This window comes from Sarcophilus harrisii, chromosome 3 (genome assembly GCF_902635505.1).
Source record: "Sarcophilus harrisii chromosome 3, mSarHar1.11, whole genome shotgun sequence".
In the NCBI taxonomy this organism is placed as follows: Eukaryota; Metazoa; Chordata; class Mammalia; order Dasyuromorphia; family Dasyuridae; genus Sarcophilus; species Sarcophilus harrisii.
Genome location: NC_045428.1, coordinates 607,747,366 through 607,773,689, shown reverse-complemented (window position 1 = coordinate 607,773,689; position 26,324 = coordinate 607,747,366). Strand labels below are relative to the sequence as shown.

The 26,324-nt window shown below is 37.0% G+C and overlaps 1 protein-coding gene across 4 annotated transcripts in view; it reads left to right on the top strand.

The window, feature by feature from the left end:
• The window catches only part of LOC100913679 (zinc finger protein OZF-like), a 56,218-nt gene that overhangs the window by 11,313 nt on the left and 18,581 nt on the right, over positions 1–26,324 (top strand). For 3 of the 4 annotated variants that reach the window (XM_031963976.1, XM_031963975.1, XM_031963974.1), the window contains 2 exons: positions 883–951; positions 4,245–9,891. The exons of the other annotated variant lie outside the window; for it this stretch is intronic. In XM_031963976.1, coding sequence (XP_031819836.1) covers positions 883–951; positions 4,245–6,622 — 2,447 coding nt within the window. In that variant the 3' untranslated portion in view covers positions 6,623–9,891. Of the gene's footprint in view, positions 1–882; positions 952–4,244; positions 9,892–26,324 lie in introns of those variants that run through there. 4 annotated transcript variants of the gene reach the window in all.

Here is a 26,324-nt window from a genome sequence, read left to right as displayed (position 1 = left end):
AGGTGGGCAGGGATTGGGAATTCAATGTAATGGTTTTTAGTCATCTCCCAGAGTTCTTTCTCTGGGCGTAGCTGGTTCAGTTCATTACTGCTCCATTAGAAATGATTTGGTTGATCTCGTTGCTGAGGATGGCCTGGTCCATCAGAACTGGTCATCATATAGTATTGTTGTTGAAGTATATAATGATCTCCTGGTCCTGTATGAGTAGTCTTTGCATTGTAGGATGGGAACCTGGCAATTGTGTCTGCAAACCTTCTGAAAAGTGATTCTGCCCCTGGTCCTGGTCCTGCCCCTTTTCACTGAACATGGGATAGGAGAAAGAACCCCTTCCTCTTGGGGGGAGAGCCATTTTGTCTTTGTAATGTTCTTTGGGGTAAAAAAATAAATTTTTTACCTCACTGTCCCTGGTGTAACTCATAAGTCCCCAATACAGCAAGTGGGCCCCTGTTCCTCCTTCATACATCCCCCAAAGGCCTGTATAGATACAAGGAGAGAAAGGCAAGGGAGGAACTCTTTTCATACATTTGCTGGGATTCAGGCTTTGTGCTTAGAGTTTCCTTCATGTGCATTATCGCACTTGATTTCTACCAAAACCCTTTGTTTTGGGCACCATCTTTATACCCAATTTCAGGTCTAGAGGCTGAAGCTAACAGATGAAATTACTAGCTCAGAGTCCCAGCCAGGACATGTCTGAATCCAAATTTGAACTCTGGGCTTCTTGATTGCAGGCTTGGTACTCCCTTCTCTGTGCTACCAGCCCATCTTTGAGTTGCCTTTAGAACTCCCCTCCCTGCCCCCATGGACCTCGCACCCTAGCCCTGTTCCAATGAGGAATAAATGACAAGTTTCAAGACTCACATTCACTATCTTCACCCTCCTTAGGACTTCCAGTTCCCAGAGAAGATTTCATCTCCTATGTGGATAGAGGAGATCTGAGGAACTCCTGTCCTGGTGAGTGAGTTGCAAGCTAGGGTGCAGTCTGCCGTCCCAGGAGGCTTCTTCATGTGATGGGCGTGGGGGTGGGAAAACTGGCTTGGAATCCGTTTTCAGACTCTTGTGGTAGTGAGATCCTGAGCACCTCACTGAACCTCTGAACCTCAGTTTCTTCATCTGTAAAATGTGGGGGTTGGACTCCATGGCCTTTCAGTTCCCTTCTAATGAAGAATCAATGATCCTAGTGAAAGTCTTTGTTGAAAATTTGGGGCTGTCTAACAATCTACAACCAAAGAAAGAGGGCTTGGGCTGTCTAATATGACTTTTCTTAGGCTTTCCTTAAGCCAAAAAGCGTTTATTTTTACTCTTTTGATATTTATTTAAAGTTAAAAACAAAATGGAAAAATACAGAAAAGAACAATTTAAAAAAAACTTTTATTATAGCTTTTTATTTACAAGTTATGTGCTTGGGTGATTTTACAGCATTGACAATTGCCAAATCTTTTGTTCCAATTTTTCCCCTCCTTCCTCCCACCCCTCCCTCAGATTGCAGGTTGAACAATACATGTTAAATATGTTAAAATATAAATTAAATACAATATAAGTATACATGTCCAAACAGTTATTTTGCTGTATAAAAAGAATCAGATTTTGAAATAGTGTACAATTAGCCTATGAAGGAAATCAAAAATGCAGGTGGACAAAAATACAGGGATTGGAAATTCTATGTGATGGTTCATAATCATCTCCCAGAGTTCTTTCTCTGGGTATAGCTGGTTCAATTCATTACTGTTCTATTGGAACTGATTTGGTTCATCTCATTGTTGAAGAGAGCCATGTTCATCAGAATTGGTCATCAAGTGTCGTTGAAGTATATAATGATCTGGTCCTGCTCATTTCACTCAGCATCTGTTCAAGTAAGGCTCTCCAGGCCTTTCTGAAATCATCCTGTTGGTCATTTCTTTCAGAATAACAATATTCCATAACATTCATATACCATAATTCATTCAGCCATTCTCCAATTGATGGGCATCCACTCAGTGTCCAGTTTGTGGCCACTACTAAGAGGGCTGCCACCAACATTCTTGCACATACAGGTCAAAGAAAAAAAATTTTTTTTAATGTTTTATTTTCAGCAGAACATAAGGGAGGATTCAAAAATTTGTAATAATAAATTTCCATAAACCATAAATGAAAGATACTATATTTGGGACCATTCATTTCTTTTTTGTTTTCTGTAGTTTTTCTTTTGTTCTCTGCTGTACACTTTTTACTTTATTATTTACCCCCATTTTCTTCCTCTGCCAACTCCCCCACATAGGCTACAATTAAGCACAGATAAACAGGACAATTAACAAACTCTGAGGAAAGCTGGCGATAAGCTGGAAGACTCTCTCCCTGCATCCTTCCCTCCCTTCCTTCCTATGCTTTCTCTCCTCTCTTCTTCCTTCCTTGACTGTTTCCTTCTTTCTTTTTTTTCCTTCCTTCCCTCTGTCCACCTAGGATATCATATACCCCTATTAATGCTCTTAAAAGCATCCCCTCTCCCCCTTTCTTCACTACTGAAGAACTGACCATCCTTGGACTGACCCATCTTTTTTTTTTTTTCTCTTTCTTTTCTTTTTTTTTTCTGGCAAATGGGGTTAAATGACTTGCCCAGGGATACACAGCTAGGAAGTATTAAGTGTCTGAGGCCAGATTTGAACTTGAGTCCTCTTGGTTTCAAGGTACTCTATCCAGTGCCACCTAGATGCCCTGATTCCTTTCTTAAGGAACAAACCTCGAATCAAAATCGGTCTGATTCTCATTGACCGCCCATAGATCCCTTGCCAAACCCATTTGTTCTTTGGGTCCTCATTGACTTACACTGAGTGTAAATCGCAGTCATTTCTGCTTTGGCCAAAAAGCCTGAGGTTCTTTCCAGACTCATTCATTCATTCCTATTTATTTGTTTAGATTTTTTTAGCCCAGGTGAGAGAGGAGATTCTTTGCCTCTATTGCTCCCTAGCATTAATCACTGGATGGGGGCAGCCTGTTGGAGACCTTACCTTAGGGCCATGTCTCCCCCTGCATCCAGAGCCATCTGCAGTAATCCTGATCTTTACCTGGCCACGGGACAACAGATGGCTCTGTGGGGGAAAGTGAGGCCAGTGACCTTGGGCAGCCCTCCTTCACTTAAATCCAAGTCACTTGCTACATAACTGACAGCTTCCCTTAGGTTAGGGATATGGAGGGAAATACTCCTGGTTATTCCATAACAAAACCAGGAGCCCTAGGCCCTTGTTATCTTTACTATGGGATTTGTTCATAGGTGAGAGGGAGCAGGAAAGAGACAGAAATAGAAACATAGATTTGTTACCTCAGAGGCACCAGCATGAAAGCACTGAGGTGGGGTTAGGCCATATGATTAGCCCTGGGGAATATCAACCAATCAAGAAATATCAATTAAGCACATATACTGTTCTATGCATTGCATTAAGCCCTGTGTGTACAAAGCGAAGCTCTCAAGAAATTTTAAATCCAACTTATAAACTTGGGGATGGTTTGAGAATAAGCAACAGTTTATGAACCTTATTCTTAGCTAATTCAGGCAAAGGAAAGTGTTTTTTATTGAAATGCATCATGTTTAACAGACATATGTATATAGGGGGAAGGGGGAGGGAAGTTTATTAAGGAAGAGTTGAGGTGGAGAGAATCAAAATCATAGTGACAATGACAGTAATTAACAAGCATATGGTGCCTATTGTGTGCCAAGAATTTTAAAGTTATTATGTCATTTGATGCTCACAACAACTTGAGAAGTGGGTACAATTATTACCTTCACTCTACAAGAAAACCGAGGCAAAGAAACACATTCTCAAGGGTGCAGACCTAGGTAGTGTCTGGGAGTGAGTTTAAAAGAAAGGATTGGAACTAAAATGGAGAACATTGTCTAGTGCAATGTATTGAGAAGCCTCAGTTTCCAGGTTCCAGTTCTAATCTCCTGCAGGGATTTGGATCAGGTTACTCAGCGATTCAGAGCTCATACATAGCCTGGTTTCTAAAGTATGAGAACCTTCACCTGGCCTTTGTCTCAGCTTTGTTGTGGGGTTAGGGTTAGGGTTACAATGTTATTGTACTGTATGTGGAACTCTGTCTTAATTGAATCACCTTATTGGTTTGAGCTAATAACATTTAAAAATAATTGAATCTGTCCATGTCAGTTTGAAAACTTTTGCCTGGCAAAATTAAAAGTTAATGATTTTATTATCAGCCAGCATTAGTGTGTATATTTATACACATGTGTGTTGTTGTTTTTTTTTTTTTTTCAGATTCAGAGACATGGTTTGATATGAAGGAGATGAATGCAAATCTGAAAATGATCTCTTGGAAAGACCTTTTTCAATATAGTGAATACAGGGCTATTCTTGCTAAGCAGAAAAGCAACTATACTGGACAGGAACATTGTGAATGGAATACACAGAAAAAAGCTTTAACAAAGAGTTCCACTATTTCTAAAGATAAGAATATACATCCTGAAGAGAACAAACCTGAGTGTCATGAATGTGATAAAGCTTTTCTTGTATCCTCTTCCCTTGTCAAGAACCAGAGAATCCATGCTGGAGAAAAATCTCATGAAGGTAAGAAACATGGAAAGATTTTGAGAAAGCGATCTACTCCTGCTAAACATGAGAGAATTTGCACAGAAAAACAATCTTACAAATGTAATGAATGTGGAAAGGATTTTCAATGTTATTCCAGTTTGGCTCAACATCAGAGAATCCACACTGGAAAAAAACCTTATGAATGTAATCATTGTGGAAAGAGTTTCAGATGCAACTATAAACTTGCTGTCCATCAGAGAATCCACACTGGAGAGAAGCCTTATGAATGTAAAAAATGTGGAAAGGCTTTCACACGGAGTGACAGTCTTCGGGAACATCAGAAAATCCACACTGGAGAGAAGCCTTATGAATGTAACGAATGTGGAAAGGCTTTCATGGATCGCTCCCATCTTGCTGACCATCAGAGAATCCATACTGGAGAGAAGCCTTATCAATGTAATGAATGTGGAAAGGCTTTTGTACGCAGTTACAGTCTTCATGAACATCGCAGAATTCACACAGGAGAGAAGCCTTATGAATGTAATAAATGTGGAAAGGATTTTACAAAGCTCTCCTCCCTTGATGTACATCAGCGAATCCACACTGGAGAGAAGCCTTATGAATGTAAGGAATGTGGAAAGGCTTTCACATATCATTCCAGTCTTGCTGTCCATCAAAGAATCCACACTGGAGAAAAACCTTATGAATGTTGTCAGTGTGGAAAGACTTTCAGATGCAACTCTAAACTTGCTGCCCATCACAGAATCCACACTGGAGAGAAACCTTATAAATGTAATGAATGTGGAAAATCTTTCACAGATTGCTCCAGTCTTGCTGTCCATCAGAGAATCCACACTGGAGAAAAACCTTATGAATGTAATCAGTGTGGAAAGAGTTTCAGATGCAACTCTAAACTTGCTCTACATCAGAGAATCCACACTGGAGAGAAGCTTTACAAATGCAATGAATGTGCAAAGACTTTCACATCTCACTCGAATCTTGCTGTCCATCAGAGAATCCACACTGGAGAAAAACCTTATGAATGTAATCAGTGTGGAAAGAGTTTCAGCTGTAACTCTAAACTTGCTCTACATCAGAGAATTCACACTGGAGAGAAGCCTTATGAATGTAATGAATGTGGAAAGACTTTCACATATCGCTCCCATCTTGCTGTCCATCAGAGAATCCATACTGGAGAGAAGCCTTATGAATGTAATGAATGTGGAAAAACTTTTACATATGGCTCCCATCTTGCTGTCCATCTGAGAATCCACACTGGAGAGAAGCCTTATGAATGTAACAAATGTGGAAAGGCTTTCACACACTGCTCTAGTCTTGCTGACCATCAGAGAATCCACACTGGAGAGAAGCCTTATGAATGTAACGAATGTGGAAAGGCTTTCACAAAGCGCTCCTACCTTGTAGCACATAAGAGAATCCACACTGGAGAGAAGCCTTATGAATGTCATGAATGTGGAAAGACTTTCATACAGAGCTCTAGTCTTCGTGAACATCAAAGAATACACAGTGCAGAGAAGCCTTATGAATGTAATGAATGTGGAAAGGCTTTCATATATCGCTCCTACCTTGATGTACATCAGAGAATTCACACTGGAGAGAAGCCTTATGAATGTAATGAATGTGGAAAGGCTTTCATAAATCGGTCCTCCCTTGCTCTACATCAGAGAATCCACACTGGAGAGAAACCTCATGAATGTAATGAATGTGGAAAGGCTTTCACAAATCGTAGCAATCTTACTTCCCATCAGAGAGTTCACACTGGAGAGAAGCCTTATGAATGTAATGAATGTGGAAAGGCTTTCACAAAGCGTAGCAATCTTACTTCCCATCAGAGAATCCATACTGGAGAGAAGCCTTATGAATGTAATGACTGTGGAAAGATTTTCACGTGGCGCAGCCATCTTACTTTCCATCAAAGAATCCACACTGGAGAGAAGCCTCATGGAGGTAATGACTGTGGAAAGGCTTTCACATGGCACAACAGTCTTGGTGAACATGAGAAAATCCACATTAAACAGAAATCTCATGAATGTGGAAACCTTCAGGCAAAGTTCAAATCTTGCTTAACTGAGAGTGCACATTAGAGGAAAACTTTTGAGTTTCTGGATCATGGTAAAGTTTTTCATATATATAAATATATATATATATGACTGACTAGACATGGGAGATCCCATACTAGATGCAAAACTTCATTTATATAATCCACATCAAAAAACATTCAGGCTCACTTCATCCCTGAATTGCCTCCACAAAATTCCTAGATGATTGAAATCATGGATAATGGCATAAAGATGCAGGACAGAACTCGTTAATCAGGGATTTTCTACTTGGGAAGAAGTCTTCTATGGACTTGGTACGGGAAGGTCTGTAGCTCAGGTTCATCTGAGTTTACATCTGAGGATAATGAGTGGAGAGACGACTTATAAATGTGCTGAAGGCAAAGGAGGACTTGCCCTTATTTGGAAGATAAGGGTCATTATAAATCACAATATTCCCACTGCAAAGAAATATTATACAGATGTATTTTCTGAAAGGCTGGATCTCATCCTTTGTGTAGAAATCTTATTGCAGATGAAACATGTGAATATAATGAAGGAGAGAGGCCCTCTTCCTACAGCAGAGATCTCATTAGATGTTGCAATTTTATACTGTGTATAAAGGTCAGGAAAAAGATGTAGTTTTTCTCTGAAATCCCAAGATTGGTATCCAAAGAAGGGTTTCCATTTTGCCCTTATCTTGCTAATAGTATCAGGTGGATTTGTAGGGAAGTGAGGCCTTTTCAGAAAGCTGACACCCAGAGGAGTGCCATAGTTTAGGGCTACAATTCCAGAAAAACTCTCCTCCTTGTACCCTTGCTTAGTCTTGCATGAACCACTTTGCCACATCAGCAAGCTTTGTAATGTATAGTTATTGTTCTTAAGTGGAATGGGTTCCTATGACACATTGTGAGCCTGATAGAAAGTCTGGGATAGCTGGAGTCCACTGGTGAAATTACTCAGTCCAGAGTGTAAAAAATCGTGGTCAGTCACCTATACTTCCTTCCTTCACTAGATTGCACTATTTGAGGTGATGCCCTATTCCTGCAGAAATGAAATCAACTGCTTTCTGCTCTGACTCTGAGAAAAGTGTAGTTGAACTATTTGGGGTTGGTGGTTATTGTCCCAAACGGTGTGATATATAAGTTCTGATCTTGTATTTGACAAGTGGAAAAAGTAAAGACTTGGGGAATAAGACTTTAAGAAGGGTTCATGTCCTAAGAAGACATTTACAGAATTTCCTATACATTGTTTTTCAAATATCAGTATTTCTAAGAAAACATTTCCCTCTAAATTCCAAAATGAGAAAAATCAGAATAAAAATAATGCATAAATAATGTTTTTGAAACATGAGAGAAAATTGTCAAATAACATGAATTCAGTTGATTATCTTAGACTTATCTCATGTTGCTGCCTATCCAGCCCTAGCAGCCACCCTGTGAGCTGCTAGACCTTGGTGGGGGTAGGGCTGGAGGATAAGTTGCCATGGAGCACAGGTCAGGTGAGAGATAAGAGCAAACTCCATTTATTCATCTGAAGATAAGGGTTTTTATATCTTTCACCAAGGCAATATTGTGTTCTCCCAAGAACATTAATCTTTTTTCATGGGACTATACACTATGAATCACAGTTTCCTCCCTTCCTTGCAATCTCCAAGGACATGCTTTTCCCTAGAGACAGAACAGAAGGGTGGTGAGCCACCATCCTGAGTTCTCACAGCTATCAAACAGGGGACAACCTGAGCTGGTCTATATCCTCTGCTTCCTCAGAGGTGGCCCTCAACATCTCCTCGTTCTTCTGTGCTACCTTGAGATAAAAGAAGGGATGCTTGAAGCTCATCTAAGGAGTGGTACAGGAGGAAACATGTTAGGGTAACAAAATATATCCAAGGCAGAAAATGCAACAGCAAGCTTGATACATTGTTAAAAGAATTGCGTTGACTGATGCAGTTCAATTTGCAATATCATGAGGATCAATATCAAGAACATGAGAATCAGCTATTTTATGTTGTATCTTAGACAATTGACTGATTTTCCATGTAATATTTTCAGAATGCCAAAGCACCCTGTAGCTTGTTCAATACTTGCTCAATAGTTCATTTGGTAAAGTTGAATATACATATTACGCAGATAAAATAATGATGATCAGGTTCCCAAGTGAAACAAGTTTCTAATTGTACACCTTATGTGGGGCTGGGTTTAGGGCTAGTTCTGACACTTTTCCTCAGGCTGGGTCTGGAGCTGGGGGCTAGGCAAAAACTTAGTTTTGCCCAATAGCCCAGCTGAAGAGCTCCCAAAAAAGGCCTCAATTAAAGCACAGCTCATAAATTACCTTCAGGTATTTTCAAGTTGAAAAGCATTTCCATCAATTAAATGGGAGTTACGGTTTTTTCCTTTTACACTCATTTTGCTGTCCCAACCGGATTCACAAAGCAATGTGTGTTAGAAACAAATAGGTTTTTTAAAACCTATTTTTTAATTTAAAAATATTCTAATAATTTGCACTTTCTATAGCACAGCAACCATGAACTATCTTGTAAAATGGTGCAGACATAAGACGTGGTAAAATGCACAGCATTTTTCTCACAAATAATTCCCTAGCATTCTATGATGGTCTGTGTTATAATCTCAGAAAAAAAACAGTCACCAGATACTATTTAATTTTTATAATACACAAAATCTACAGTATTATAGACAATAGAATTCTTAAATTGAAAACATTTTTATCTTACCTTGTTTTCTGCCAGATGATGGTACCTCTTTGTTTTCAAAAGACCAAAGAAGTTGCTATATCTTTAAGTGACTTATGTCTTGAGATATCAAGCCTGCTCAGTCCTTGACAATCATCCCTTACAATGAGTCCTTGACCTGAGGTGGAAGTTGTTGGAGATCATAAAGAATGCACCACCTGGAAATACTCCCTCAGCAACATCTGCTTCTGCACTTTTTGAGATCCTTATGCTTATCGGAGCACAGGAACATAGCAGAGGCAGGTTGATGGCTCACAAACTTGTTTTAATTCTAATTTTTTTTTCTCTTCTATCTGTAGACAAGTGAAAATAAAGTTAGGAGTAAAATCATGCAATGGTAGAAGGCATAAAAATTAACCCCATGAATGTTACATACTGACAGTAAATGAGAGCAAAGGAAGAATGAATTCTCCACGAAATGAAACAACTTGTCACATGAAGAACACAATTTTATGCCAATGAAAAACTCTGAATATTAGACTATACTCAAAATCAATGATCTTTGAGAAAAAAAAATATTGCAAGATCTAATGTAATGTTCTTTAAAATATAGTGTTCTCTGGGAGCAGGTTTCTTGGGGAGCTTCTGGAAGCAGCCTTAGTTTCAGTTTAGTTCAATAATCACCTCAGATTCAGCCAGGAGTTAAAGTCCAAATCCTTTATTGTTTCCTTTTAAGTCTTGTCTCCTTTCTTGGGGCCTGTTTAGCTTTCTTAGAGGCCTGTCTCTCTCCCTGGTTCCTGCCGCTAGTCCTTTGCCTCTGCCAGCTTCAGCCTCTAGCTTCCTTCAAATCTCCACCCAGCACAAAGGTGGAACATGGAATGAATATGACTGTGCCTCCGAAAGTAGGCTTGTGGGTCTGGCCCTGAGAGCTTCTTGCTTATATACTGTATAGTGAGTACACTCCAATTATTAAATCACTAGGAGACCATTATTGTAGAATTAAATCCATGCTAAACTAGATTTAACCATTGTCTCCTCAATTCCACTTAGTACCTTGTTTCAAGCTTTGGCCTATAACATCTCCTTGTAGGATTAAATCAATTATATTGAACCATGCTAAATTAGATAATGTCTATCAATTCCACTTAGTACCTTGTAAGAATCATAATCTAATATTGAAAAATAAGAGGAACTGTATATCAATCAACCAGGAAAACATGGAGGAGAAAATATAATTAAGGAGAATTGGATTTCCTAAAATCCATAACCCCAAAAACAGCTTAGCCATCATATTTTAAGAAATTTTAAAATTGGGGCATCTAGGTGGTGCTTTGGATAAAACACAAGCCCTGAACCCGGGAGGACCTGATTTCAAATGTGGTTTTAACACTTCCTAGCTGTGTGATCCCGGGCATGTCACTTAACCTCAATTGCCTCAGCAAATAAATACATAAAATAAAACTGCCCAGATCTCTTATAACCAGAGTTCAAAACATGAAAAGAAACCATCAGTTATCTTCTGAAATGCAACCTATATTAAGCTTGGAAAGAGACTTCAATTAGGTCTCTTTTGCCTCATAAAAGAATGAGTTAAAGGCATCCTCAGTCTTTATCAAAATTGCATAAGGAAATTATAATGTGTACTTTTTTCCTCTCTCTCTGGAAAAATTATATGTATGTATGTGTATCTAGGTGCTTTTGTGTGAAGAAAAGGGCAAATAAGATCTCAGAAGGCCAGAATATTGACCTAAATGCAAGAAGGTGGAATTCAATACAGGCAGTTTCACAAATATAGAAACCAGTGAAATCAGGAATAATTTGGAGAACTACTTCTAGACATCGAGAAAAGAGATGATACCATAGGACTCATGATGAATCATAATGCTAGGTTCCTGACAAAGAGATGATGTTCCAAGAGTTTAAATTGGAACATATTTTTTTTTATTCTGAGTTTTTCTCTATTCCATTAAAGAAAAACTTTTAATTAATTGTAAAAATAAAATATAAATAAAAAGAAAAGGAAGATCAAATTTCAAGGAGCCAGAATAATTCTGTCAAGAAGAGGCCATACAAAAGTGAACTTATTTGCTAGGTTGACAAGATTACTACATAGATATAAATTGAATAATCACTGGCTAAGCATTTAGTATGTGTCAAGCACTTCAATAAGCATGGATATATCCAAATAAAGTGAAAACTGAAGTCGCTGCCTTCAAGGATCTCATTCTCTAATGTATTGTAATTAATGTGAATGTTGCAAAGAGTTGTTTAAATTTTAGCAAAAGAACCAGAAAATTGCATACTGTAACAGGAATATTAATTTTAATCAATTATAAAGACTTTGCTACTCTGATTAATACAATAATTTACAGTTCCAAAGTATTCATGATGAAAAATATATCCACTTTCAGGAAGAAAACTGAGAATCTCTGAGATTTATTTTCATTCTTTTTTTGCACAACATTGCAAACATAGAAATGTGTTTTTCATTATTTTACATGTGTAATAGGAATTATATAGTTTTCTTTTTTTAAGAAGTGGAAAAGAAATGAGAAAAAGGAACAGGATTTGGAATGGGAATTTTTCTTTTAAAGACAGCAATAAAAAAATTAGCAGTATTGGAGGAAGTACCTAATACTATTATTTTGGTAAAGATACTGATGTGTAGGCAAGAATCTGCTACAAGGAATTGAAATTCTTTGGTTCCAAAAGAAATTCTTAATTACTTAAATCAATTTAGAAAAAGATTTCTAGTGGACTGGTGTTTAGCCTTAGATTCTGAACATATTATAAATTAATGAGAAATCATAGTTGGCATCCTTGCTTAGAAAAAAGATCTTTAAACATGATAATCTTGCTGTCACTCTAAGAAGAATTAAAAATAGATGTAAACTCTTATACAAGCTCAAAATTTTACTTTCACAAATATGGGGCAGGAAAAAGGAGTCAGTAAAATTTCCTGAAATTTCTGGTGGAAATTGTGGAATGATAATTAAAAAATTAATTCTGGATATCACTCTTAAATGAAAGTTTTAGGTATTCAAATGTACCACAGTTCAATTTAAGTCACCAGGATGATATGGCAGGCAAAAAGTTCTTGTGATTCTGGGCTATAGTAAATGGTGCATAACTGAAGAATAAGGTGGTAGTCCCACAATATGGTGCTCTTCTTAATGTCACAGTTGAGACTTTCGATTGAAAAGCTGGAGAAAGTCATTAAAGTCCTGGCTAAAGAATGATGCAGACATCAAAACACAAATTAATCTAGTGTTTGATAAACCCAAAGACCCCAGCTTTTGGGATAAGAATTCACTGTTTGACAAAAACTGCTGGGAAAATTGGAAATTAGTATGACAGAAACTAAGCATTGACCCACACTTAACACTGTACTCCAAGAGAAGTTCAAAATGCATTCATAACTTAGGTGTAAAGACTGAGATTATAAATAAAGTAGAAGAACATAGCATAGTTTGCCTCTCAGACCTGTGGAGGAGTGTAGATGGCTGAAACTATTGAGTGGATGAACTGAGGTCAGGACTGCCGAGTACTTGAGGCTAACTACTGATTGGACAATACTCTATAGGCATATGCTTGGAAAATGGTCTTTCCCACTATCCTGTGCTGGCTCAATCATTGGTGTATACAGAGGATTGTAGGAGGGACTAAGGGGTGGAGCAAGATGAGCAAGGTTCACTCTTTACGGTGGATGAAGAAGAAGGTGGTTACGGAGATTCACTTCTACCCCTAAAGACCAAGAATAAAGACTAAGGCCTTTTGCTAATCATGACTCCGGCTGGGTGTCCTGGGTGCTAGTGCAGTCATCATAGAGGAGGAAGGAATTTATGACCAAAGAAGAAATAGAGATCATTACTAATCACAAAATAGAAAATTTTAATGATATCAAATTGAAAAGTTTTTGTACAAACAAAACTAATGCAAACAAGTTTAGAAGGGAAGCAATAAACTGGGAAAACATTTTTGCAGTGAAAGGTTCTGATAAAGGCCTCATTTCCAATATATAAATAGAGAGAATTAACTGTAATTTATAAGAAATCAAGCCATTCTCCAATTGATAAATGGTCATAAAAGGCTATGAACAGATAATTCTCAGACGATGAAATTGAAACTTTCTAGTTATATGAAAAGATTCTCCAAGTCATTATTAATCAGAGAAATGCAAATTAAAACAACTCTGAGATCAGATTGGTTAGAATGACAGGGAAAGATAATGTGGAATATTGGAGGGGAAGTAGGAAAACTGGGACACTGATACATTGTTGGCAGAATTGTGAACATAACCAGCCATTCTGGATAGTGATTTGGAACTATGCCCAAAAAGTTATCAAACTGGGCATACTCTTTGATCTAGCAGTGTTACTACTGGGCTTATATCCCAATGAGATCTTAAAGAAGGGAAAGGAACATGTATGTGCAAATGTTTTTGGCAGCCCTCTTTGTAGTGGCCAGAAACTGGAAACTGAGTGGATGCCCATCAATTGGAGAATGGCTGAATAAATTGTGGTATATGAATGTTATGGAATATTATTGTTCTGTAAGAAATGACCAGCAAGATGATTTCAGAAAGGCCTGGAGAGACTTACATGAACTAATGTTGAGTGAAATGAGCAGGACCAGGAGATCATTATATACTTCAACAACAATATTATATGATGATCAATTTTGATATATGTGGCCCTTTCAACAATGAGATGAAACAAATCAGTTCCAGTAGAACAGTAATGAATTGAACCAGCTACAACCAGTGAAAGAACTCTTGGAAGTGAGTGTGAACCACTACATAGAATTCCCAATCCCTCTATTTTTTGTCCGCCTGCATTTTTTATTTCCTTCACAGGTTAATTGTACACTATTTCAAAGTCTGATACTTCTTGTGCAGTAAAATAACGGTATGGGCATGTATACATATGTTGTATTTAACATATTTAACATGTATTGGTCTACCTGTCATCTGGGGGAAGGGGTAGGGTAAAGGAGGGGAAAAATTGGAACAAAAGGTTTTGCAACTGTCAATGCTGAAAAATTACCCATGCATATATCTTGTGAATAAAAAGCTATAATAAAAAAAATGACCCTATAATCTTCAAAAGCAGGAAAATGAAGACATTGTCACTTAGAATTTACTCAATACTCATCGCTATTGCATCCATTCAAAACAATCGAACAACATCTCAACAATGCAGTTCTCTCAAGATGGAAGTTCCAATTTCCATTCTCTTTAGGAATTTTCCTCATAAATTCTCAAGCAAATAAATAAAATTCTCAAGCAGTTAACTAAGTTCAACTTTCATTAAAAATGACAGACAATTCAATGATATTTCAATAATTAAGAGTAGTTCTCCACAGAAAAGTAGCTAAAGTGAATTGTTTTAGATTATCTCATGAATGGTGGTTAAAACTAAGACTGTTAGAATCATGGTTAATTTTTGAATTGATCAAATTTAAACTCTTTTTGATATACTCTAAAGAGCTGAATGACCTCATTGATAACCAATGTGGTATGCTGGCAGAAGTACTGAAGTTATAAACAAGATACACAGATTTATATTCTATCCTGTTAAAATTACTATGGAATCATGAGAAAGCTTTATCTTGTATCTGTGCCTTAGTTTATTTTCCTTTAAAATGATAGTAATGTTACAGAAGTTAAACAGAATTGAAACAGTATAGGAAAGTCCTATATGAATGCAAATCATTTCATCATATTTTCTCTTTTGTTTCCTATATGTTAATATCATCCTTCTTTCCTTTCTAAATGTTTTTCTTCTCCAAACCAATAATGCTTCCATCATCATCATCATCATCATCATCATCATCATCATCCTGTTCTTTTCCTGTTATTTCTCTTCTCCTATTTCTTTTCTTTTTCTCTCTATTTCTCTTCCTTTCCTTATTTTTCTTCCCCTTTGTTCTCATATTCACTTTGCTCAGATTATTTTCTTACCCCTCATCTTCGCTATTAAAAGGATTATGCCATCCGGCCTTGTAAAAGATATTACTGGCTACAAGGAGCACAAGATTCCTCTTAAACTATGCAGAGGCTTCACTCCCAAGTCTGGATGTTACAGCATATCTTCACTTTTGTAGAAGAGAATGACTACATCAGAGTGGCGAAAAAAGACATGAACCAATTCCAAATGGCTCAGGATGAGAGGCACATATATAAACCACATTGGTATAGCATCAGGCTGAAAGCATCATCCCAGATCCAAGCAAAGAAGCATTTGTTTTTTCTTACATCAAATTTTTTTCCCTAAGGAGACTAAAAATTCGTTTACAGAAAGGACTATTGGTGTTTTAGTTTTTGAATTCTCAGACTCTGCACATAAAGTTTATGATTAGAGATTAGAGCCATTAATTCATTGATATAAAATCCTCTCCATTGAGAAAACTCCATCTGTCACTGTAGCTGTAAGTTGCTATTAATGTTTTAGTTATTGAATTCTGTCATAAGTTTAAATGACTCATTTCATTGTATCACTGATAATCAAAGTATAAAAATATGTGGTATTTGTGGAATTAGAGTGATATTATATGGTCCTTTGTTTTGAGTTATGATATGCCTGATTCAATACTAGGCATGCACTATTGTAGGGCTGAGAATTGAGTGACTACAGAAATAAAAGGTAGGTTCTTCTGCGGCAGAACTAGTTAGAAATCCAGTTGACCTTGGGGGATTTTGCCAGGCCATAACTGCAGGAAAACATTTCTATATTTGCTGGAAGAACTAGTGAAAAAATAATTGCAAGAAGATCGAGACTCAAGGCTGTTGAATTGAGAGTGTGGGGCAGGAGATTAAGATCATCCAGATATTGGCCACTCAATCATTATTACTTTTTGGCCTTGTCATGTCCCATAGACTCTACTATGATGTACCAGATTAGAGTTACCCAGGTTCCTACACAGGTTCTCACATAGAATAAAATTTCCCTGCTTCTGGAGAGGTCACTGGGGTTCCTATCCACTTGATAGCAATTAATAGTGCTAAGGATAGAGAAGTTGGGAAGGAGAATTGAGAAAAATGAGTTTTTCACTCAGGCACAGGGACACAAGTGCAAAACCCCAAGCAGCAGGTTCTAACAGCCCCTCATGAACTAAGCTCCCTCTCTTTGGGCATTGGGAAGCAAACACAGGATCCTATCCACAAGTGAGCATTTATTAAGGGCAAATCATTTCAGTGATCATTTATTAACGGTAAATTCTCATAAATACCCTCTGACCTAGCCAACAATGCCTCTACAGACATGTGTCAGTCATATTACATTCGGTCTCCACAAGTGTGAAGGTTAGAGTAAAGTTTGAGAAGTTCAAGAAAGATACTGTTTACCTGCAGGAGAGAGTTCTCCCTTCTCCAGGTACCTGAAGTTGTTACAGATGTTTTTACTTTGCTTCTTGTACAATGCATCCCCAAAATGGCTAGAAAACAGGTGGACCTTGTCTTGGACTGGAAAATGTTCTCTCTTCTGCTACCTAGAAAGCGCTTTCAGCTCCATATACTACAGAGATGGGAACCTTGTTATTGGAGGATTTTTTTTTTCATTTAGTTATATAAAGATTTACCAATTATCCATTTTGGAAAAGGTTTGGTTTCACCCTAAATCTAACATTAAAGAGCAGCAGTAAGTACTTATTCTATTATATTTTAATTTACATTTTCAGTTACCAAGGGTTTATTTTTCTGTATCATTTCCAATTACCCAATGGAAAAAAGAAAAGAAAAACACTTGAAACAACTAAACATAATCAAACAAAACAAATTCCCATAGTGGACAAATCAAAAGTATTTTATTTTGTGCATCAATTCATCAACTTTCTATACTGATGTGAGTATATTCTTCATAATCAATCCTTTGCAATCATCCTAGATCATTGTGTTCCACAGATTTCTGAAGTCTTTTGGAATTGTTTGCTTCTGCAAGATTGCTATTAAAGTAAAAACTGTTCTTGTTTTTCTAGTTCCTAAAAGTCTCCTCTTGACTGAATATGATTGGTAGCATATTGTTTCATTTAATTACATCCATATGGACATATGGATGTAATCCTTTAGCAATTCCTCCAACTGAAAAATAGCACTTATTTTTACAAACATGAAATGATTCCCCAAATATCTTGGAAACCAAGAAAATTGTTCCAAAAGAAAATTGTAATAAAAAGATTTTTTTCATTTAACTGTTTTCCTTCTAATTTTGGTTGCATTGGATTTGGGGGGGGACAAAAAAAAGCTTTAAAAATCTTATATATAAAAAATTTTGTATTTAATCTATATACTGTTTTGGTCATGAATTCTTCTTGAATTCATAATGCTGAAGAGAAATTTTTCCATATGCCTCTAAGTTTTTATTATGTTAGTTATTTTTCTTTCTAAATGTAATATTTGGAGGTTATATTGAAATATCTTTTTTGGTGAGAATTCTACCAAATTAACAACCAGTTTTTCCAAAAAAATTGTCTTCTTTTTTATGATTGTACTAAATTGTTCCACTTTTTGAAAATTTAGTAATTGATTATCTAAAAGATTGGTAGTCCATTGAATAACAGCTTGTAATTTTTGGAGATGAACTGGTAGCTTTTAGTTGTGGTAATGATTTGAATGTGGTGATAAATTTGAATAGAGATGAATGGGGGAAGACTCTCTCATACTGCTCCTGATGCTTTCAGGCCAGATATGGTTAAGATAGTAAAGGCCTCATTGCTAGTAATAGAATAAAATATTCAGGATAAAAATATCATTAGAAAATGGAATTAAAAGGTAACTTGCCACATATCATGGGCCGAAAATTGCACCTTCATGTGGCTGAGGAAATTCTACTTCTGAAATTTTCAGTTCCTGTTCAGGTGAGAGCAGAACCAGAAATAATCCTTGTCCCTGACAATCTCCCTCCCACTGCAGGTTTCTGCCCAAACACTATTATCAGGTCCTCATCTTAATGTTTTCTGTAGAAGAAATCAACAGGAACTTCAATCTGTTACCCATCATTACTCTGGGATTCCACATCTACAATGCCTGTCACAATGATGAGAGGACCTTGAAGAGTTCCTTTATGTGGCTCTCAAGCCAGGGACAGACCATTCCAAATTACAGCTGTGAGAGGTTGGGCAAGTCTGTAGTGGTCATTGGAGGAGTTACTTCTGAAATGACTTTCTCCATGCGACCATATGAATGCCAAAAGTTCCCACCGGTAGGAAATAATAATTTCGATTTAGTCTATACTGTTTGAAAGACAGAGACAGGCCTTGAAGGATCTACCACAATTTTGCCCCCAAATAGCTTTGGGAAATTCTGGTATCTAATTTACCTTTCAAGTGACTCAGAGAAGAAATAGAAAACACAGAGATTGAGGAGATCAGACTTGTTCCTTTTATTATGTCGTATAGCAAGCAGCCTATTTTGACCTTCAGAACTTTAAACATTTTGCAGTTGAATCCTCCATGCATTTATTAAACATTTAATGTTTTCAAATCCATGTTCAATGCTAGAGATATCAAGAAGTAGAAAGACAGAAAATACTCATATCTGTATCAGCAGGGCAGGGTTGATGAAAGAGATCAGCCCTAGGTGGAGGTCTGAATAATCAGAAGTATTTTACCAGGTAGAAATGAAGAATGAGTCCATTCTAGATGGAAGGGAATGAAGAGAACAGGTTCAGATGTGGAATGGTGGGGTAGGGGAATTTTTGCCAGAATAATCTCATGAAATTGAAAAAAGCTCATGTTTGCTTCCTATTCAGATAAGTTATGGTCTTTTGGATCAACTTACCAGTGACCCACTTCAGTTTCCTTCTGTTTATCACATGGACCCCAAGGACATTTCTTTATCCCTTGCAATGGTTCCATTAATGTTGCATTTCAAATGGACCTGGGTGAGTCTTGTTGCCTCAGCTGATTCTAGAAGTGAGAAATTTCTCAGGAATCTTCAAGAAGAAATGGTCAGGAATCATATCTGTGTGGATTACATGGAAAAAACTGTCCTTGCTGAGTCACTGGATTTGACTTTGTATACAAGTTTCATGTGCAGAATATTGGATTCTGAAGCCAATGTGATTGCCCTTTATGGAGATGCAAATTCCCTCCTATGCCTGTTTACCATGAATCTTCCTGGCCTTCTACAAAGACCATACCATAGCGATCCAAAATAGTGACCATAAATGACCATATTCTGGACCATAGTGATCACCAGCAGCCACTGGAATATTTCCAAAAACAAAACAAAACAAAAAACCTATTTCTCTTTCAGTTATTTCCATGGGGCTCTGATGTTTTCCAATCAGGCAAGAAAGGTTCCTGGGTTTAAACCTTATCTGAAAACCATTCACCCTGACAAACACCCAGGGGATATTTTCCTTAAAATTTCTGGAATTCAGCTTTTGGATGTTCATATAAACATGTAGGGGGAGAGGGAGGCATCTGTTCACCAAATGCCTCTTTAGACACAGTACATTTGGGCTATTTAGACACCATGTCTGACCAGAGTTACACCATCTACAATGCTGTGTATGCTATAGCCTGAGCTCTTCATGAAATGTTCCTGGTAACATCAGAAATGGAATCCAGTATAGATGGAGACAACAGGGTTGTTTACCCCTGAAAGGTAAGATATCCTCTTTTCTTTCCCCTCCCCTCTAAGCACTGAAGTGCAAATCTTGGAGGGAACTGCCATATTCACAAAAGAGATAAGGGACCAGTAATGCTGCTCACCCTTTTTTTTTCTTTTTCAATGAATAACCTCTGCACAGTGGACTCAAGATGTTTTAATTCATTTCTGGTCATTTCAGATTCCTGTGACAGGATACATGAGAGAGAATCCATTTCAACTGGTTCCTGGGGGTCTTTGACAAAGGGAATGTCAGGGAATGATAGGACCATCAATACTACAGAAGCCATGTCTCCACTAGGGGCTGAGGAAGTCAGAACCATGCATGTCTCCTTTTCCTAGAGGTCTTTCCCTATGAGAGCATAGTACCATGGGAAGAGCTCTTGCTCTAAAGTCAAAGAACCTAGGTTTAAATCCTGCCTCTGAAATATATTTCCTCTGTGCTACATAATCTGTTACTTGATTTTTGTAGATTTCATCAGTAAATAAAGTTGAATTCAATAGCCTCTGAAATCCTCTTCAGCTTTAGATCTAATTTTTTAATTTTTCCTTTGCAAGACAAAAATTAAGTGGCTTACCCAGGGCACACGGCTAGGAAATGTCAAGTATCTGAGTTCAGATTTAAACACAAATTCTCCAGACTCCAGACCAGTGAACGATCCACTTTGCCATCCAGCTGATCCTATGCAAATCTTAATATGGGATGTTAGTTCTTAAATAAGGATTTATATATTGGCTTTTTTAAAATATTAGCTTCAGAAGAACTGTGATTTCTCTTCTTTTTGGCTTTAGTCTCCAGCACTAGCATGATGGGCAAATTGAATGAGAGACACTTAATAGATGCTTGTTGAATGGAAAAGTATATAAACTGTCCTTTTAGATTCTTGTTTTTCTTCTCTGCAACTCAGCATTTACAGAGCTGCCAATTCATCCACAAATAGGCATTTAAAATGGTTCCAAGTAAAAAATAAGATGATATACTGTTATGATTCTTACAAGGTACTAAGTCACTGGAATTGATAAACAATAATTATCTAATTTATCATGGTACTTAACAGTTCTCTAGTTTACTAATGTACTTAGTACTTATTAGAGTTCCACAAGATTCACACCTTTAAGAGAGCATATAAGAGGAGGAACCCACTAAAGGACAAACCCACTAAAACACAAGCCCACTCTCAGAGGTGGAGACAGATTCATTCCATTTTCCACCTTTGTGCTGGCTGGAGGCTCAAATTAAGGAGACAAGATTTTGACGGAAACAATAAAGGATTTGGACTTTAATACCTGGCTGCATTTGGGGTGATTACACTGAATTGAAAGGAAGACTGCCTCCAGAAGCCCCCCAAGAAAACTGCTCCCAGAGAACGTTATATTTTAGAATATACAATGGAAAATGAATACAGAGATAAAAAACTTTCCTCTCAAAAATATGACAATAGTAGAAGGCAAGAAAAACATATGTGTTTAAATACATCTATATTTCTATACACATGTATATAATTATATATGTGTGTATTGTGTATATATAGAAAATGAATATAAAATAAATAAGGAGCAATATTATAGGTATGTGGTATGTATATAGGACTATAAAATAAATCTAAATATGTATAATACAAAAATATAAACACCAATAATTATAATATTGTTGGGAATGGATGACAAAGATCAACAAAGTGATTATCCTAAAGAATATCTGAACATGTCTCTCTCTTGAGACCATATAAAATTCTTTTGGTCAAGAACCATAATTAACTCCCTATAACCTTTAAGAGAAAATAAAAGACTCTCATCTTGGAATTCAAAGTCCCACATTCTCTGATTCTAGCTTACCAACTTAATCTCCTGTTGACATTTTTTATGATTCAGTAAAACTACTCTACTAGATATACTCTGATGTAACTCTAATTAGTTTCTTCAACCAACTCCAACCAAAACAAGTACTTAAGCCTAAAACATATTGCTACCTCACATCTGGCTTCTAGAATCCTTCCTTATGGGCTCAGATTTTGTACCGTATTTAAAAATTTTTTTTTCTGAATTCCTTTTTCAAAAAAGATAATATTGGTTAAAAAAAAATACTTAGGACCATGTACTGACATAGTAGATGCAATATAAAAATGTACTCTTTCACTTCCAATTTGGTAATTTTTCTTCTGTCTGGAATCGCAGTGTATTTAATCATCTGATTCAGTAAAGTATCCTCAAAAAAAATGTAAAACTCTTGATGGTTAGTAATTATTATTTTCATATTACACCTTATGAAACCAGCATGGTTTGCAAAGTCATGTGACTTTGTCAAAGTAGCTGACCAGCAAATAGTGGGCATCTAATAAAAGTGATAAATGTTTGATGAATTGTACTGGAAGAGGTCTGATTAATTTTAGAGATGAGCTCTGAAGCACCCCATTTGCTCTAAATCAGTATCAGAAGCCCTCTTTCTGTCCCTTCCTTCCCAACACCACTCTCATCAAACAGAGAAAAGGCCTTTTTTCCTAAAGGTTGAAAAATGCCTACTTCCATTTTGAGATTTGGCCCAACCTTTTAGCCAGGTGAGAACATTTTTGCAACCCAATTCTGTTATCCAGTTTACTAGCTATCCATTCCCCTTCTGTGACACTTGAAAAATCCTAGGATTGTACTGTCCTTGCTCATTTGAGTATATTAAAGAAAATACTAGAAAGCATATTTTCTCCCAAACATCCTTGTGAGACTCTGGTGGTCAACTTGCACAACTAATTTGCTTCTCTTTCAGCTCCATTCCTTTCTGAAGAACATCCAGTTTAACTATACTGCTGGGAACCAGGTGATCTTAGATAAGAAGAGTAACTCTGTGGCAAACTATGATATTCTCAACTATGGGAGCTTTGGGAATGATCTTGAAGTCATGGTGAAAGTGGGAGAATTTATTCCTCAGGCTTCACTTGGTCAAGATTTCACTATTCAGGAGAAGGCCATAGTGTGGCTCACATGGAATAAAAAGGTAAAGGATGGTTAAAATTCTTGTTTTCATAAAAGATATGACAAAAGAAAAAAGCCCATCAGAATTGTCACCAGCATTTTCACACTCAGGGAAATGCCACAAATAATGGTTGGGCTTCATGGCTTGCAAATCAAGTTGTTGTGTCCAATTCCATCCAGCTAAAAAAAAGGAAAAAAGCCCCAGAACATGTGCTCCTTGTGTTGAAGAGCCCAAGAACTGGTGAGATTTCCAAACTGCAGTACTGGGGCAACAGGAGAATCAACTGGTCCATGGCATCTAAGAGAGAAGGAAGAAATGGGAATATTCAGGAGCTTCCTATTAGATCTCATGATTCTTGATCATTTATTGCTAAATCCAGAAAGGATTCTATATTGCTGCGGTGACTTGATTGACAGCTGGCTTCTAAACAATTTGGAGCTCTGGAACAAAATTCTGGATTACTTCATGTCCAGCTCTAGACCACATTAATGAGAATAATGTTTTCCTATTTTATGTCATACCATGTCACACATTTATAAATATACCAATTTTCTCTTCTGGGGACATCTCTTTCCTTGTATAGGCAATGACACAATTAGACAAAATATACAGTCATCAGAGGAAATTTGACAAATATAAGATTTTGGTATCATGGAATGGGCCAAAATACCTGTTCAAGGCAGCATAAACAGCTTAGTTAAAGCTTTTGTGTTAATGAGGCTATGGTATTCAGGAATCTAAATTTTGCTAAAATTGGATAACCTGTAATGTTGAGGAAGAGACAGATCTTTGTTATATTATAAAACACAATCTGTTTCTCTCTCATTTATTCTTGTCTCCATTCGAAAAGAATTTGTTAAGGACTGGGTTAGATGTTAGGGAAGATACAAAGATAACAATATTTACATGTGGCTCCTTCTTCTTGGTTTTATACAAAAACTTAAAAGTTCAAAACACCAAAGTTTATGGCTAGGAAAAACTTAAAGTTGAGGTTACTATTACACACCCTGCTTAACATTAGTTTGCCTCACTGCTCTCTTGATGGTTGAGGCAAAATTCAGGTTTCTAAAACATTTGGCTAACTATTTGGCATGTGTAGTTATACTCTCTGTTAATAGACAGGAGAATATGGGGCATTAAAGAAAGAGCAGACCTTTTCTCAGAATTCCTCTCAATGTAGGGCTTCTGTTCCAAAATGTGTGTAGAACTAATGATCCCCCGGACTACTCTCTACTCTGCCATGGCTCAGTCTTGACTTTGCTCCTGGCAGGGATAGTTGAATACCAAGCTTGCTCCAGTCTCTTTACTTCCAAAATATCAGAATCTTTACTTCAGAAAATGTTATTGACTTTTATATAAATTCCTTTGGTTATTAACAAGTCTCTCGAAAAGGGCTTAAATGATTCTAGGAAATAGATAAGTATTTTCACACTCAGTTCTGATAGTGAAATAGCCTAGGCAATAAAATTCAGAACAGCCAAGGTGTTTGCAATTTAACTGAATTAAAAATTTGTGTCTCACTTGCCTGGTCCGCAGAAAGAGATTTCTGGAAACTGAGGCCAAAGAACATCTCTTGGTGGCCACTCCCTAGGATCCATAACCTCTTTTGCCCTCCAGGGAGAGAGACTGACCGTCAGACTGAGCCAAAGGTTTATCTAGGTGGGAACACCAAATGAAATAGCCTAGGCAATAAAATTCAGGACAGCCAAGGTGTTTGCAATTTAGAAATCATTTATTGTTTATTTACCTGCCGGGGATTGGACTCTTTGTAGAGTACCATCCCTAACCCACATAGAGACAGGCTTATAAGCAATTCTTGTTCTGCCTTGCGGTTACAACAGTGACTTGACTTCTTGCATGGGAAGGGGGATGCTGGGGAGCTTGCATGTCTGAACATTCCCTTAATTTAGTTTAAGCAATGTTTTCCTATAAGCCTGAGGCCCCTTGACCCAGGGATGAAGGTGGGTTGTCTTTTGTCATTTCACTAGAATCAAAAGCATAATGCTCTTACTAAAGGTGATCACTTTTAAGTGCGAGGAATAATTAAGGAAGTACTGTTTTTACACTCTAGCCTCCACCCCACCCCCAGGGGATTTTAATATTTGTTGTTATGAGGAAATCCACTGGAGTAAATTCTATAATCTCAAACTTCGGATATTTCTTTTAGTGACTTAAAAATGTCTCCATTATCCTTTTTTTTTTTTTTTAAAGACTTCTCTAATATCCTCTACATAATAATCTTAGTGAAAGACTCTGTTGGTAATAAATTCTGCTAATTAATATGTCCCTCCTTAGGAGATTTTAAAAATACTTGTGCTGTGGAAAAAACACAATTACCATGTCAGAAGTTGTTGCTATTCATCCATTGAGTCTTATCCTTTCTATGTGGAACTCAATGTAATATAGTATACCATGCTCTCCTCTCCCTTACTATTTCATGAAGTTGGTATAATACTATGGTTTTTATTTTTATTTCCAAGATAGTATATCTATCCATTTTATCCTCTGTAATCCCCCCCCCTTTTTGTTCTTTAATCTTTTGCAACATCAAGGGCTTTTTCAATGAAAATCATCTTTCATTATGTGGCTGAAGTATTTAGGCTACAGTTCATTGTATAACCATCCAAGTGAATAACCACAACAAATTTTTATAATAGCCTTTTATTTTTCAAAATATATGTAAAATAGTTTTCAGCATTCACCTTTACAGAACCCTCTGTTCCAAATTTTTCTGCCTTCCTCCCTACCTCCCCCCCAAACAGCAAGTGATCCAGTATATTTTAAACAATTCTTCTTAACATATTTCCACATTTATCCTGTTGCACAAGAAGTCAGACCAAAAAGAGAAAAAATAAGAAAGAAAAAAGCAAGCAAATAATAACAACAACAAAAAAGGTGAAATATGTTGTAGTTCACATGCAGTCCCCATTAGTCCTTTCTCTGGATGCAATCGCCTCTGTCCATAAGTCTACTGGAATTGCCCTGAATCACCTCATTATTGAAAAGAGCCAAGATCATTGGATAAGCTTGTTGTTGCTGCGTACAATGATCTCTTGGTTCTACTCACTTCACTTAGCATCAATTCATGTAAGTCTCTCCAGGCCTCTCTGAAATCATCCTGCTGAAAATTTTTTATAGAACAATAATATTCCATGACATTCATATACCATAATTCATTCAGCCATTTCCCAACTGGTGGACATCAACTCAGTTTCCAGTTCCTTGCTACAACAAAAAGGGCAGCTACAAATATTTTTGCAAATGTGGATCCAGTCCCCTTTTAAACAATATTTTTGGGATACAGATCCAGGAGAGGTATTGCTGGATCAAAGGGTATGCACAGTTTGATAGCCCTCTGAGCATAGTTCCAAATTGCTTTCCAGAATGGTTAGATCAGTTCACAACTCCAACAACAATGTATTAGTGCCCTAGTTTTCCCACATCCCCTCCAACATTTATCATTATGATTTTTTGTCATTTTAACCAA